Source organism: Fonsecaea pedrosoi (genome assembly GCF_000835455.1).
Source record: "Fonsecaea pedrosoi CBS 271.37 unplaced genomic scaffold supercont1.2, whole genome shotgun sequence".
NCBI lineage: Eukaryota > Fungi > Ascomycota > Eurotiomycetes > Chaetothyriales > Herpotrichiellaceae > Fonsecaea > Fonsecaea pedrosoi.
Window position 1 is genome coordinate 4,068,279 of NW_013550614.1, and position 12,791 is coordinate 4,081,069.

The 12,791-nt window shown below is 55.9% G+C and overlaps 6 protein-coding genes across 6 annotated transcripts; 1 reads left to right on the plus strand and 5 right to left on the minus strand.

The window, feature by feature from the left end:
* Positions 1–387: 387 nt before the first annotated feature.
* Z517_03441 (uncharacterized protein) lies at positions 388–1,299 on the minus strand (the record flags this gene model as incomplete). Its single annotated transcript, XM_013432546.1, has 1 exon — positions 388–1,299. One exon carries the CDS (start codon positions 1,297–1,299, stop codon positions 388–390), a length of 912 nt encoding a protein of 303 aa, XP_013288000.1.
* A 542-nt stretch (positions 1,300–1,841) lies between these two features.
* Z517_03442 (3-isopropylmalate dehydratase, large subunit) lies at positions 1,842–4,124 on the minus strand (the record flags this gene model as incomplete). The annotated part of the gene is made up of 1 exon (XM_013432547.1): positions 1,842–4,124. The coding sequence occupies one exon, from the start codon at positions 4,122–4,124 to the stop codon at positions 1,842–1,844; it is 2,283 nt and encodes a 760-aa protein (XP_013288001.1).
* Positions 4,125–4,492: 368 nt separating this feature from the next.
* Positions 4,493–5,659, minus strand: Z517_03443 (3-isopropylmalate dehydrogenase; the record flags this gene model as incomplete). Its single annotated transcript, XM_013432548.1, has 1 exon — positions 4,493–5,659. One exon carries the CDS (start codon positions 5,657–5,659, stop codon positions 4,493–4,495), a length of 1,167 nt encoding a protein of 388 aa, XP_013288002.1.
* Positions 5,660–6,258: 599 nt separating this feature from the next.
* On the plus strand, positions 6,259–7,770 carry Z517_03444 (uncharacterized protein; the record flags this gene model as incomplete). The annotated part of the gene is made up of 1 exon (XM_013432549.1): positions 6,259–7,770. One exon carries the CDS (start codon positions 6,259–6,261, stop codon positions 7,768–7,770), a length of 1,512 nt encoding a protein of 503 aa, XP_013288003.1.
* A 1,070-nt stretch (positions 7,771–8,840) lies between these two features.
* Z517_03445 (uncharacterized protein) lies at positions 8,841–10,655 on the minus strand (the record flags this gene model as incomplete). Its single annotated transcript, XM_013432550.1, has 1 exon — positions 8,841–10,655. The coding sequence occupies one exon, from the start codon at positions 10,653–10,655 to the stop codon at positions 8,841–8,843; it is 1,815 nt and encodes a 604-aa protein (XP_013288004.1).
* A 525-nt stretch (positions 10,656–11,180) lies between these two features.
* Z517_03446 (uncharacterized protein) lies at positions 11,181–12,791 on the minus strand (the record flags this gene model as incomplete). Its single annotated transcript, XM_013432551.1, has 1 exon — positions 11,181–12,791. One exon carries the CDS (start codon positions 12,789–12,791, stop codon positions 11,181–11,183), a length of 1,611 nt encoding a protein of 536 aa, XP_013288005.1.

The window sequence follows — 12,791 nt, forward strand, 5'->3', positions numbered from 1 at the left end:
CTCATCGGGCCGAGAGGTGGGCAGACCATGTCAAGGCTCGTGAGGCGGTCTGTCTCGTCAGTTGTGTACTTGCATGCATGGAGAGATATCGCTTCGGGATAACGATTACCGATCCCACGTGTATTACGCCCTGGACTATTGCATTGGCGCGGCAAGGAGGGCCCTCTACCTTGGTACCGATACATGGGGAAGATCACAGAACATGTCACTGCCATACAGCAGTTCTCCCTAGAGGCAGACAGGAGCCGGAACCGCTACCACCTCGTCACATCAGTGCCCTATTGGCTAGTTCACATTGTATATTGAGCCCGCTCATGCCGCCAGCTACGCCCCGTGTGCACTGATTGATATCAAATGCTATGCAATGCAAGTTAATCACTAACCCCTTCACAGATGGTTGGGAAAGAACCGGTCCGAGTGTTTCTCCTGCCACTCCCCATCGTGCGCGAGGACAATCTCTACTGGGACGCCATTCAGCCCGTCTCTTTTCAGCACGCGCATCATGTTTAGCGTCTTGTATGCTGCCTCGAGGTCTTTATGAATCGTGGTCATCCGTCCCTTCTCATCGGTCCAGGCCCCGAAGTCCGTCTCGCCGTTGAAAATCCGCATGTGGTGGCAAGCATCAGCAGCCAGATAAACCCATTTGTTGACGGCCACTCGGACCAAGACATTCAAATGTCCCGGCAAATGGCCTGGGCTATCCACGATATACACAGTGCCATCGTTGAACATATCTATGGCATTTTGGATCAGAGACACGGGCTGCCAATACCACCCGTGCGCCTCGTCAAACACCTCACTGGCTTTGGAGCTTGGTACCGCCGGTAACTCGATCGTGCGATCCGCTGGCAACAAGTCGGGCTCGAAGAAAGGGTTTGCCAGGTCTGGTCCCATTTCATTTCTGAGGAGCTTGCCCGTATTGTGGCCGGCAATGAAAGTTGCGGAGGTGAAGTCGGACGGAGTGCCTACGTGGTCCCAGTGCACGTGGCTCATGATCACATAGTTGATCTGTGAGGCTTCCACATTTCCCAGTGCCAACGCCGACTTCACATCGTCTTGGCTGCTTAAGGGGTGCCGCGTCTCGAGGTGCTTTTGTAGCCCGGGATGGTATTTGGTCAAATCTTTCCGGATGCTCAGATCAAAGATAATTTTCGACTTTGATGCCGGGTGCTGGATAAAGAAGGCCATTGACGGCATGGTCAGTTTCTCTCCCTCTTTCGCATCCGCCACAAACTTCCATGCTGGAGGCGAGAGATAGCCGCAGCGAAGCGGTGATACTGTTGGATAAGAGATCGTCATGCTGACATTCCTCTCGATGGTGAACTTTGATCTGGACGTTGCTCTCGTTTTCTCGACTTATTATCTACCTCCAAAAAAAAGCATTTTGCTGTTCAGTCACTGCATTTCTGTTTCTCGGATTACAGCCCCTGCCCTACAATGATTCCCCACGACACACGGCAAAAGCCCGACGCCGCCGCTTTCGGCGTAGCTCCAGCCCCAGCTCCAAAGGTCGGAGTCTTCATTCTCGTGGGGGTTGGTTCGCGTGGGGAGCAGTCTCCGCTCTCCGCTATGTGCATTTCCAGGCTTTCCTTGGGACGATGTCGGCATGACCACCCGTTCGAGCATGTCGCATATCAAATTCATTACGACTTCGGGGGCTCAACCCCGAAGAACCGAGCTCAAGTTTCGAAGACGACTCGATGGGAGGCTATCAGAAATTGGGGTTTGACAGCCTTCTTGGCCTAACGAAAGCAATCTGCTAGACTATGGCTGACTGGTATCAACAGGTTCTATGTGGTGGGCGCTTCCAAGTACCTCCCTTCCTTGCCCTATACCGCCCCCTACCAGTCGAAGATGTCCTGCGCTGTTGGGAGATAAAGACCAAGACGCCTCGGTGACTGTAGTTTCCGAATGCGGCCAAACAGCCATGGAAACTTCGACTTTTGCTTGACTTCAAATTCATAGATCTTTTCCTCGCTCAAGAGGGTATTACTGATATCATCCAGGCCGTTGACCAGGCAGTGCTTGGTGTATGGATCCATGTTGAATGTTGCGATCAACTTGCCATTGGCATCGCGGATCTCCTGGTTGGGCAGATCGACTTCAACTTCGCGTCCGGCGAGACCTTCAGCATGGATTTTTTGCAGAGCTTGTGCATCGTCAAGAGGAATCGCTAGCAGTCCATTCTTGCCAGAGTTGTTGAAGAATATAGACGCGAAAGAAGGAGCGATAACACAGCGGAAGCCGAAATCGACCAGCGCCCAGACAGCATGCTCCCTCGAAGAACCACACCCAAAGTTCTCCCCGGTGCATATTAGAATCTTGGATTTGCGATAAGGATCTCGGTTCAGAACGAATTCGGGAACCTCCTCATGGGTTGTGCTGTTATACCGAAGCTCCTGGAACAGATGCGGCCCTAGGCCGGTCCGCTTTGTGGTTTTGAGATACTCTCCGGGTATCACGAGGTCGGTGTTGATGTTTTGCATGTCGAATGGAGCCGGTACAGACCGAACTACATCAAACTTGGGAATCCCTTCCACACTGCGCAGGGCTTGCTCCGATGGCCGTTTCGGAATAGCATCATCTCCGCCGTCAGATCCAGAAGGCTGAGCGCTTGTGGCCGCTTCAATTGGGCCATAGCTCCGGACCTTTTCACCCTCGAGCGTCAATTGTGTCACCCCAAGGGATCCGTTCTGTGAGGTCAAGAAGTCCCTGACATCGGTAAAGTGGCCTTTGATAGCAGCAGCCGCTGCCATAGCTGGGGAAAGGAGATGAGTCCGGCCTCCAGGTCCTTGTCTTCCTTCAAAATTCCTGTTGGTCGTCGAGGCACACCGCTCCCCTGGGGCGAGGACATCAGGGTTCATGGCCAGACACATAGAACAGCCAGCCTCTCGCCAGTCGAATCCGGCGGCTTTGAGAATAACATCCAAACCCTCATTTTCTGCTTGTTGCTTTACCAACCCCGAACCTGGAACGACCATCGCATAGACCGAGTCTGCAACCTTCCTGCCCTTTGCCACTCTTGCGGCAGCTCTCAAGTCTTCGATTCTCGAGTTCGTACAAGACCCAATGAATACACGGTCGATCTTGATATCCGTCGCGAGCATATTCGCCTTCAAGTCCATGTACTTGAGCGACCGACGGATTGCAGCTGCTTTGAATGGTTCCTTTTCCTCATACTCTGCTGGGTCCGGGATCCTGCCATTGACCGGGATGACATCGTCCGGCGAGGTTCCCCAGGTGATCGAAGGAACTACGTCGGCAGCATTGATGTCGACAGTATAGTCCCAGTGCGCATCGTCATCGCTATACAGCGTCTTCCAGTATGCAAGAGCCTTGTCCCAGTCGGCCCCCGAAGGAACAAGAGGTCGCCCTTTTAGATATTCAAAGGTCACTTCATCAGGTGCCACGAGGCCGCTCCGTGCCCCCCCTTCGATGCTCATATTACACAGCACCATTCTCGCCTCCATGGACAGATTTCGAATTGTCGATCCACAGAATTCGATGACACACCCCGTGGCTCCCGCTGTGCCAATTTTGCCGAGCAAATGTAAGATGATGTCTTTGGAGTAGACCCCGAGACCAAGTTCGCCCTCGACACGAACGCGGAAGTTTTTGTACTTCTTCTGAAGCACAGTCTGAGTTGCCAGTACATGTTCAATGTCTGACGTTCCTCCACTGACAGCCAGAGCACCAACTGCTCCGTGGGTAGGAGTGTGTGAATCTCCACAGAACAGTGTAGATCCCGGCAAAGTCAGCCCTTGCTCCGGACCTACGACATGGACAATACCTTGGCGGCGATCGGGCATGCCAAAGTACCTGATGTTGTTTTCTTTGACGTTCTGCTCAAGCAACGTGATCTGAGTTCTGGCCTGTGGTTCTTGGACGAAAGACGCCGCGTCCCGATACTGGGAGCGGTCATCGGTCGGGACATTGTGATCGACTGTGGCCAATGTCAAGTCCGTCCTCCGTACTGGACGCTTGTTCTTTTTGAGTCCATCAAATGCTTGGGCCGTCGGCACTTCGAATATCAGGTGTGAATCCACGTACAACAGCGGTGCTGCCTTGTCGTCAGGATTTACCAAATGCTCTTGGTAGATTTTGTCGTACAACGTGAGAGGCATATTGGGGTTGCTTGGCTCGACTTGACTTGTTTGAAGTTGGTCGTGTGCGTTTCAGGGCCAGTTCTCAAGCCAAACATACTGGCGACAAGAGCTATCTATCATATGGTTCACGTGTCCGGGGAATGGCCGGTATCGTGGGGGGGGGGCTCACAGAGGAACTCGGGCTGCCGATCATGGGGTTTTTCAGATGTCGGTGACGATCAAGCTCCGATCGACTTGTATTTAACCAGACGGTGCATTACCCCCAAAGCTCCACGTGGTTTTCCGGGAAGAGATACTGTGCGGCGTTTTCAGAATCCGTGGGGGTTCAAGGAGAGCATCAGATTCGAACTCATGGTCCACTATCTACTGATCCTATCGGGAATGCCTTACAGCCTAGCGCTCTCAGAGATGGCATTTGTATCCGCCTTATCCAGAATCTGCACGAGGGCAGTCACCACAGCATCCCCCATCTCCGTTGTCGAGGCACTGCCTCCGATGTCGCCGGTCCTGACTTCGAGACCGCCAGAGGCTTTGTCATCCAGTGCGATACTGACAGCCTCGTCAATGGCATTTGCCAACAAGTCCAAGTCACAACTGTAGCGCAACATCATGGCGGCGCTTTGGATGGTCGCAATGGGGTTGGCTTTGTTGGGCGGCAAGTCTGGTGCAGAGCCGTGACTAGGCTCATACATGCCGGTAGAGAGTGGTTCACCTGGAATGCCAGACAGACAAGCAGATGGACTGAAACCCAGTGATCCGGCCACAGCGGCTGCTTCATCCGAGAACAAATCCCCAAAGATGTTGTCGCACATGACAATGCCGTTCAGAGACCGAGGGTTCTTGACCATTATCAGGGCCAATGAGTCGGACAATTGATGATGGAGTGGAATGTCGGAGAACTCCCGGTCGTGTACCGTTGTCACGGCTTCACGCCACAGCCGGCAAACGGCCAGCACGTTGGCCTTGTCGACAGAAGTGATCTTGCTGGGTCCCTTGGAGCCTCCGTGTTTGCGGGACAGATAGGCCGCCATTCGTGAGATGCGCTCAATCTCCCACCGGTGGTAGCCCCAGACGTCATGGGCATAGTCGACCTCTTCCTTCTTTTCGCCAAAGTACACGCCTCCGAGGTTTTCTCGCAGAACAATGAAGTCGGTTCCCTTGACAAGATCCTCTTTCAAAGGCGAGCATTTGGCAACCCCGGGAGAAGGGATTTTGCATGGTCGGATATTGGCCCAGCAATTCAGTGCCTTTCTCAAGTCCAGCACCGAGGTCTCTGGCCGCAAGGCGCCCGTCATGCCCCATTTGGGACCGCCGACCGCGCCAAAGAGCACGGCAACCGAGTTCTTTGCCTTTTCAATGACCTGGGGTGTCAGAGGGATGCCGTGGACATCGATAGACTGGCCACCCAACAAATCAAAGTCGAGGTCAAATTTGATGTTTTGCTTGGCCACTGATGGATGGGCTTCTACCGCACGAAGCACTTTGACAGCCTCGCGGATCACCTCAGCGCCGATGTGGTCTCCCGGAAGGACCAAAATCTTGAATGAAGGCATTTTTTGAGACTCAAGTTCAACAGACGGAAGACGGTAAGTTGTCAAATTGTCACGATGCCTTGTCAAATTCGGGACCGGGCTATGTTTCTTTTTAAAAGGGCAATGACACGGCGACTGACCCCGACGTGCAGCGACGATATCGCTCGACAATCCCCCACGCGAGGATTGAACTTGCCCAGCCGGCCATTCCCCGACCGTCTCTTTGGGCTCTAAGAAAGCATGTCCCAAACCGGCTCGTTTCAACAACCCCGATTTCTGCGGCAGTTGAGGCCGAAGGACCCTTGCAGGGACTTTGCCCGCCCGGAGAGTCGCCGAAGAGGCTTTCCCCAGATTTGATCACCACAGGATCCACAAAGAGTCCCAGTGGGGGTTGGGATTCTCCTGGGACGTTGGGATAGATCTTCCCCACGGGTCAGGCCATGATACTACTGCCGTTACCCCAGGAGGTTGGATGAGGAACGGTGCTTTGAAGAGCCTCCCCCTGGCAGCCTACATAAAGCGGTAGGACGAGTCCTCGTGTCATCAGCCAGTCTCACACTCTTATCCTTTCCTCTTGATTCTGACCACTCCCTCTCTCCCATCGAGCAAGCTATCCGAGCATGGCCGAAAAAGACACCGTCGTCCAAGCCAAGACCGACATCTCCCATGTCGAAGGCCAGGACATCATCGCCGCCCCCGAGAATGAGCAAAAGATTGAGGCCGTCGGCAGATTGGAGGCCCTCGCCTTCAACTACACCCACGCCGAGGAAAAGCGCATGCTCCTGAAGATCGATGTCATCGTCCTGGGCTATGTATCCGGGGCATACCTCCTAGCCTACATGGACCGTGGCAACATTGGGAACGCAAATACCGCAGGCATGTCCAAAGATCTGGGTCTCAGCGACAGCCAATATCAGTGGCTCCTGACTGCGTTGTACCTGGGTTATATCCTCTTCGACTGGCAGACTGTCTTCTACAAGATCTTTCCCGCTCGGTACTACGTGCCCACCGTCATCATCATCTGGGGGGCGATTGCCGGATGTTGCGGCGCAGCTCAAAACTTTGCGGGCATGCTGGTCCTGCGACTTCTGTTGGGCATCTTCGAATCCTCCTACAGCCCGGGCCTGGCCTACTTCTTCTCTTTCTTCTACTACCGCAAAGAGATGGGCCGACGACTCGGCTGGTATGTGTCGATTGCCCCCCTGGGCGCCTCCTTTGCTGGAGCCTTTGCCTACTTTGTCACGAAACATCATCATGCCATCGCAGGCTGGCGTGCTTTGTTCCTCGTCGAAGGTCTCCCTGCCGTCGCCGTCGGTCTCTTCGGCTACTGGTGGCTCCCCAGCAATCCTCAAGACTGCCAGTTCCTGAACGAGAAGGAAAAGAAGATTGCCCGAGCCCGCATGGTTCGGATGGTCGGCAACGTCGAGCGCGACCGGAAGATCAACTTGAAGAACTTTTTCCAATCACTGCTCGACCTCAAGAACTGGCTGCCCACGCTCATGTACTTCTCGTGCAACGTCAGCTACGCCTCTCTGCCCATCTACACGCCCACCATCCTCCAGGGCATGGGCTTCACCGCTCTCCACGCCCAAGGTCTGTCCGCCCCGCCCTACCTCTTTGCCTGCCTCGTCGTGCTCGCGGTCGGCCATCTCTCGGACCACTTCCAGCGCCGCGGCATCTTCCTGTCCATGTGCAGCGGGACCGCCGCCGTGGGCTACCTCATCCTGTGTCTGGTCGAAGTGGTCGGGGTCAAATACTTTGCGCTGTACCTCGTCGCGGGCGGCCTCTACCCGTGCATCGGCCTCGTGCTGTCGTGGGTCGCCAACAACAACGGCAGCGACAGCAAGCGCGGCGCGGGCTTCATCCTCATGAACTTTGTCGGCCAGTGCGGGCCCCTCGTCGGCACGCACATCTTCCCGGCCAGCGAGGCCCCCCACTACAAAAAGGGCTTCTGGATCAGTTTTGGCTTCTGCACCTTCGCCTCCCTCCTCGCCCTGACCCAGGTCGCCTGGCTGAAGCACCTGAACAAGAAACTCGACGAGAAGTACGGTCCCGTCAGGGACATTGTCAACACCGAGGACGAGATCGGCGCCGAGACCGACTCGAGCGAGAATTTCAGGTATATTCTCTAGGGGATGCCTCACCCTCACTGACCCGGGGACGGGGGAGCGATGGGAACACCGATATCACGGTCAGTTCATCCTGGTATCCGAGAACAAAGTACAGGTACAACAAGTACATGCCGCATTTCTACTCTGATATATGGGAATAGAGGAGACCCCCCCCCAACCCCTGAACAAGCAAGTGGACCACGCACAAGGTGAACAGGTTGTCAATCGTCGACAATGACTTGACTGGTACGAGCCATGTCAGAGATTTGGTATTTTGGGAGGCATACATACATATACCTAACGTATACGTACATACAAAACACCGCTCATTCAAATGAAATGAGCCCACTGAGCCACAGAGCCATGCAATGTGGTGCTTTGGTTACAAATTCGCAATTCACATTTGTGCTACGAAAAATAACTTGTCGTCCTTTTCACTTTCACTTCACTTGCTATATTTTACGAGACAGCCGTGATGTTCAGCCGCGACAGCCACTTTGGTACAAGTACACAAGGTCAAGGGCGAGATACTCAAGGTATGTATGTATGGAAGAGGTACAAGGTACACAAGTAAAATCCTCGCGACTGTAACGATGGGGGGTCCATCAATTCTGGAGTAAAATCCCTGGCCAGCAGCATTGTTTCCACCGAATCACCAGTCCCAACTGTCTACCTACCTACCTCATTGCCTACAAGTAGAGCTTTTGAAAGGTGAGACGATGGAGAAACCGCTTTCTTTCCGCCACCACCGTCATCACAAAGTTCCGTGCTCAAGAGGGGAAAGGGGAAGGACAAGAGGAAAGGATGAGGACCAGGGGGGGGTGGGCAAAATTCCACAGAGCATGACCCGAGAAGATACCCGTGGAGCATGCATGCATTGACGGCACAACCATGCTCATAATCACGCTCACGATCACGCTCACCGATTGCGCCCACTGGATGCGTGTGGGGGGTGGCTCCTGATCCTCCTCTTTGCTGCGTGTGCACTTGTCCTCTGGGTCGTGAATCAGTCCACCACTCATGTGCTGCTTGTCCTTGTCCCTCGTCCTCGTCTTCGTAGGCTACCGCGCGGCCGCGGAAGTGGGCATACATCACAGCTTGGAGATCAGCCGAGCAGGGTCTGCCTCCTCGAGAATCGTCTCCATGACGAGCTTCCACTCGCTCGCTCGACCCGGGTCAACGGCACATCCGTCGTAGCTGACGCCAAACATCAGACAGTCGCCATCACCGACGACCCCGGCGAGAAACTCGCCATCCCTCGCGCGGACCGTGGTGTGCAGATCGCGGAAGTCGGCCACCAGGTCTCGTGGCCCAGGATTCTCACCCGCTTGTCCTGGCGATGGTGGTGGTGGTGGTGGTGGCCACGCCGAAGAGTCGCCCCTCGTGTCGTACTTGCCCGAGGCGATGAAGGATCCTCGCGCGCCCACCGAGCTCACCCCACAGGTGGCCAGCCCGGAGCCCGTGCTGGCCGGGTAGTGGCCCTGGACGGTCCAGCCGCGTTTCTTGGCCTGCGGGCTCTTCCTCTCGAGATACTCCAACGTGGACAGGTAGAGCAGGGGCAGCAGCTGGCTGGGGCTCCTGGAGCCGAGGTGGCGTTCCTCTTGCACGCTCTTCGCCCTCTTCTGGTACTGGCGCAGCTGGCGGTGCGCCTGTTTGCCCAGCAGCCGCAGCCGGCCCTCCAGGTCCAGGTCGCCGGTCAAGAAGGGCAGGGTGACGCCGTCGCTGAACGCCAGCATCAGACTGTCCTCCTTGCCCGTGGTCGGGGTGCCGCTGAGAAACGGCCTCGGGTTGACGGGGAAGGAGCCCACGAAGGGCAGACGCTCGTGCGTGGGGACATGGGGGTGGCGCTTCTCCTCGAATAGCATCATCACCAGCGCCACCAGCGCGAAGCACCCACTCCCAACGCTAATCCGGGCCTCGCGGCACACTCTGGACAGCCTCCTCGTAGAGACAGGGCCAAGGGTCGCTCGGAGGGGGAAGGTGTTCAGTGGCGGACTCCGAGTGTATTCCAGCACATTGGAGAACTTTGGGTCGGGGGGAACGGCTCGGGGTAGTGCCGTCGTTCGTCGAAGCGGGTTTTGGAACGACGCTGGAGGTGGTTTTCTGGTGTGGCGCAGCATGCGAGTCAGGAGCCACGACCATCGCTGTCTCGCGCGAGATCCTTTCATCGGGGGATACAACGATTCTTGCGCGGGCGGAAGCCTGTCGACCGGCGAGGTGGTGCATAGATGGCTCGCTTCCGAGCACAGTCGCTCGGCTGGTTGGTTGAGCAGGTCGATGAACGAGGACATCCACCGCATCGAGGTCAGGCCGTCGACAATCTCGTGTCCAGCGATGAACATGAGGTGGAGCTGACGCAGGCCATCCGCATCCTTCTGAATCGGCATGACATAGAGCCTGCTCAGCGCGTGGGCCTCATCGATGCACCGACTCGAGTTCAGCGTGTGGATGAAGAAGTCGTCCACGTCCACCCGCGGATACCAGTCTTGGACGAACACGGCGTGCTTTTTCGCCTCGGCCAACATCATTTGCGCGTCGTTGCTCGGCTCAAAGACATATAGTCGCTCTGCGGGTGCGAAGGAGGACTGTCGCCCGCCGGAAAAGTCAGCCGCACTGGCGACTCTGGCGGAGAGGAGGACGTGTTTCTGGCGCATGACGCTCCAGGCGAGCAAGATGCGAGCCCTCAGAGCTTCGGGGGACAGACAAGTCCTCATTTCCACGTGCAGGTGCATCGTGAGATCTGCTCTGCCCTCGAACTCCGTGCCGTCCGTGTTGAACAGGCCCTCGACGATGCCAATGCGGCGGTAATACACGACCCGGCCGTCCTTTGTCGTTTGCCGCCAGTCATGCCGGTTCGTCGCGTAGCTCTCGAGCCATTCCGCAGGCTGGGAGGGTGCTTGGGACATGTTTCCCAGCTGACAACTCCGTGAGAGAGGACGCTGTGGTACCAGGTTAGAAGCACATCTCGTCAAAAGGCTAAGCACTCCGTGTGTTTAAAAGACTGGCGGGCCGAGGGCTGGCTGTATGATCAACGAGGCGAGGCCAGCACTGATTACAGTTGGGCCACCGAGAGTCAGAGCAGGCGGTCAGCGAAGAGGACGCGCACGAGAATTGTTGCGGCCGCGAAGATATTCGTCTACCAAGTAATTACTTGTCTGTTCGTCATTATTCAACTCGTGGTTCTGTCCGCGTCTCGATTTGTGTGCGGAGCCGAGGCTGAACTGAATGAGGGGCGCATGAGGCGCCAATTCTTCGGTTTCCAGTTCCGGCCAATATACGAATTTCGGTATTATCATACTCGCAGCTACTTGGTCTTGACCTCTCCCCACAGGCTGGATTCTCAACTAGATCTCACAACGCCTCGCCACATAACCAAGGCAATCTGCCCACAATGAATAGAGCCACTGTGAAGACTCAACCTCCTACCTGTCCTACACCGCGACGCTGTGAGCCAAGTATTTTGCATCGCCATGTTCTGGGGTGGGATGCTCAATCTCCACAGATCGGATCAGCTTCTCGTGGATGGTCGAGCGCGGGACGATGTCGCATTTGAACGGCTTCGGGTGGCTGATGATGCCCGTGTCGAAGTCCACGACGGGGTCAACCTCCTTACCGTTCTCGACGCACTTGCGCACGTTGAAGACGGCCAGGAACGCAGAGATGGACGAAAAGAGTGTCACCTCAGCGAACAGCTTGCCTGGGCAGATCCGACGGCCGAATCCGAAGGCTATGTTGCGAGGCTCGGGGGGTGGGTTAGGAACGAGAAAGCGCGAAGGGTCGAACTTGTCCGGGTCGGGGTAGACGGTCTCGTCGTGCAGCATGGCCCAGATGTTGGGGATCAGGACGCTGCCTTCGGGGATGAAATAGTCTTCGTAGACGTCGGCCTTGGTCGTCAGGTGAGGCACCCCCATGGGACCCACGGGATGCCAACGGAGGACCTCCTTGACGAGCGCGTTGACGTAGGGGAGGGACTCGCGGTCGGAAAAGGTCGGCAGGCGAGAAGAGCCAACCACAGCATCTATTTCGGCTTGGGCTTTGCGTTGGACTTCGGGGTTGAGCGTCATGGCCAGCACGAAGCACGCCATGGACGACACGGTGGTGTCGGCGCCTCCTGCGTACAGAGAGAACGAGGACCACTGTGCGACGTCTGCGGCCTCGGGCGACAGAGGTGATCCATCCTCAGTCTGAAGGAGCTTGGAGAGGTATGAAGGCTCAGCCACCCCGCCGCGAAGCTTTTGCTGCACGTACTTGTACGGGAGCTCCGAAACGGTATCAAGAGTCGCTTTCCATTCCCGTGCGGTACGCTTGAATTCAGTGCCGGGAAGCCAGTCAGGTAGATACTTGAGCACAGGTATCACATCCACCAACCAGGCTCCCGGCGTGCAAGCTTTGGAGAAATGATCGAGGGACCGCTCTGCAAGATCTACCAGCGGATCGCGCCCTTTCGGTTCAATCGAATAGCCATAGCTGATCTTCAGAATGATAGAGCCAGCCTGGGTGCGGATAAGGTGCAGCACTTCTTGAGGATTCTCAAGCACGCTGAGCAGGAAACGCCGTGTTTCCAGCTCAATGAGTGGCCGGAATGGATCAATGGCAGAGGATGTGCCAAGCACAGTATGTAGCGCTCTTCTGTAAGCCCGACTCTTGTTCGAGTATGGCATCAGTCCTAGAATCCGGTTCCATCCACACATGTCAGCCCCGAACACCGGCTTTGGTCGCGATGAGTGAGAGGCGGAACGCTTCTCCATCAAGTCAACCGCGACCTTCTGATCGCTGATGATGATCATGGTCTGGCCCAAAACGGTGAGGGAGCTGATCGGGCCGTAAAGCTCTTTGTGCTTGAGCCAGTGGAGCCATTCTTTGGCGCCAGCTGGAGGAAGGTCGGGTAGATTTCCCACCAAGAATCTGGGTGTAGGACCGGGCGGAAGGGAATGGCCGCTCTTGGATTGCGACTTGGAAATGAACAATCTGTAGACGAGCAGGGCTAGTACAAGGACGCCTGCAACGCCGATGAATACTTGCGTGGTGCTGAATTGGGCCAT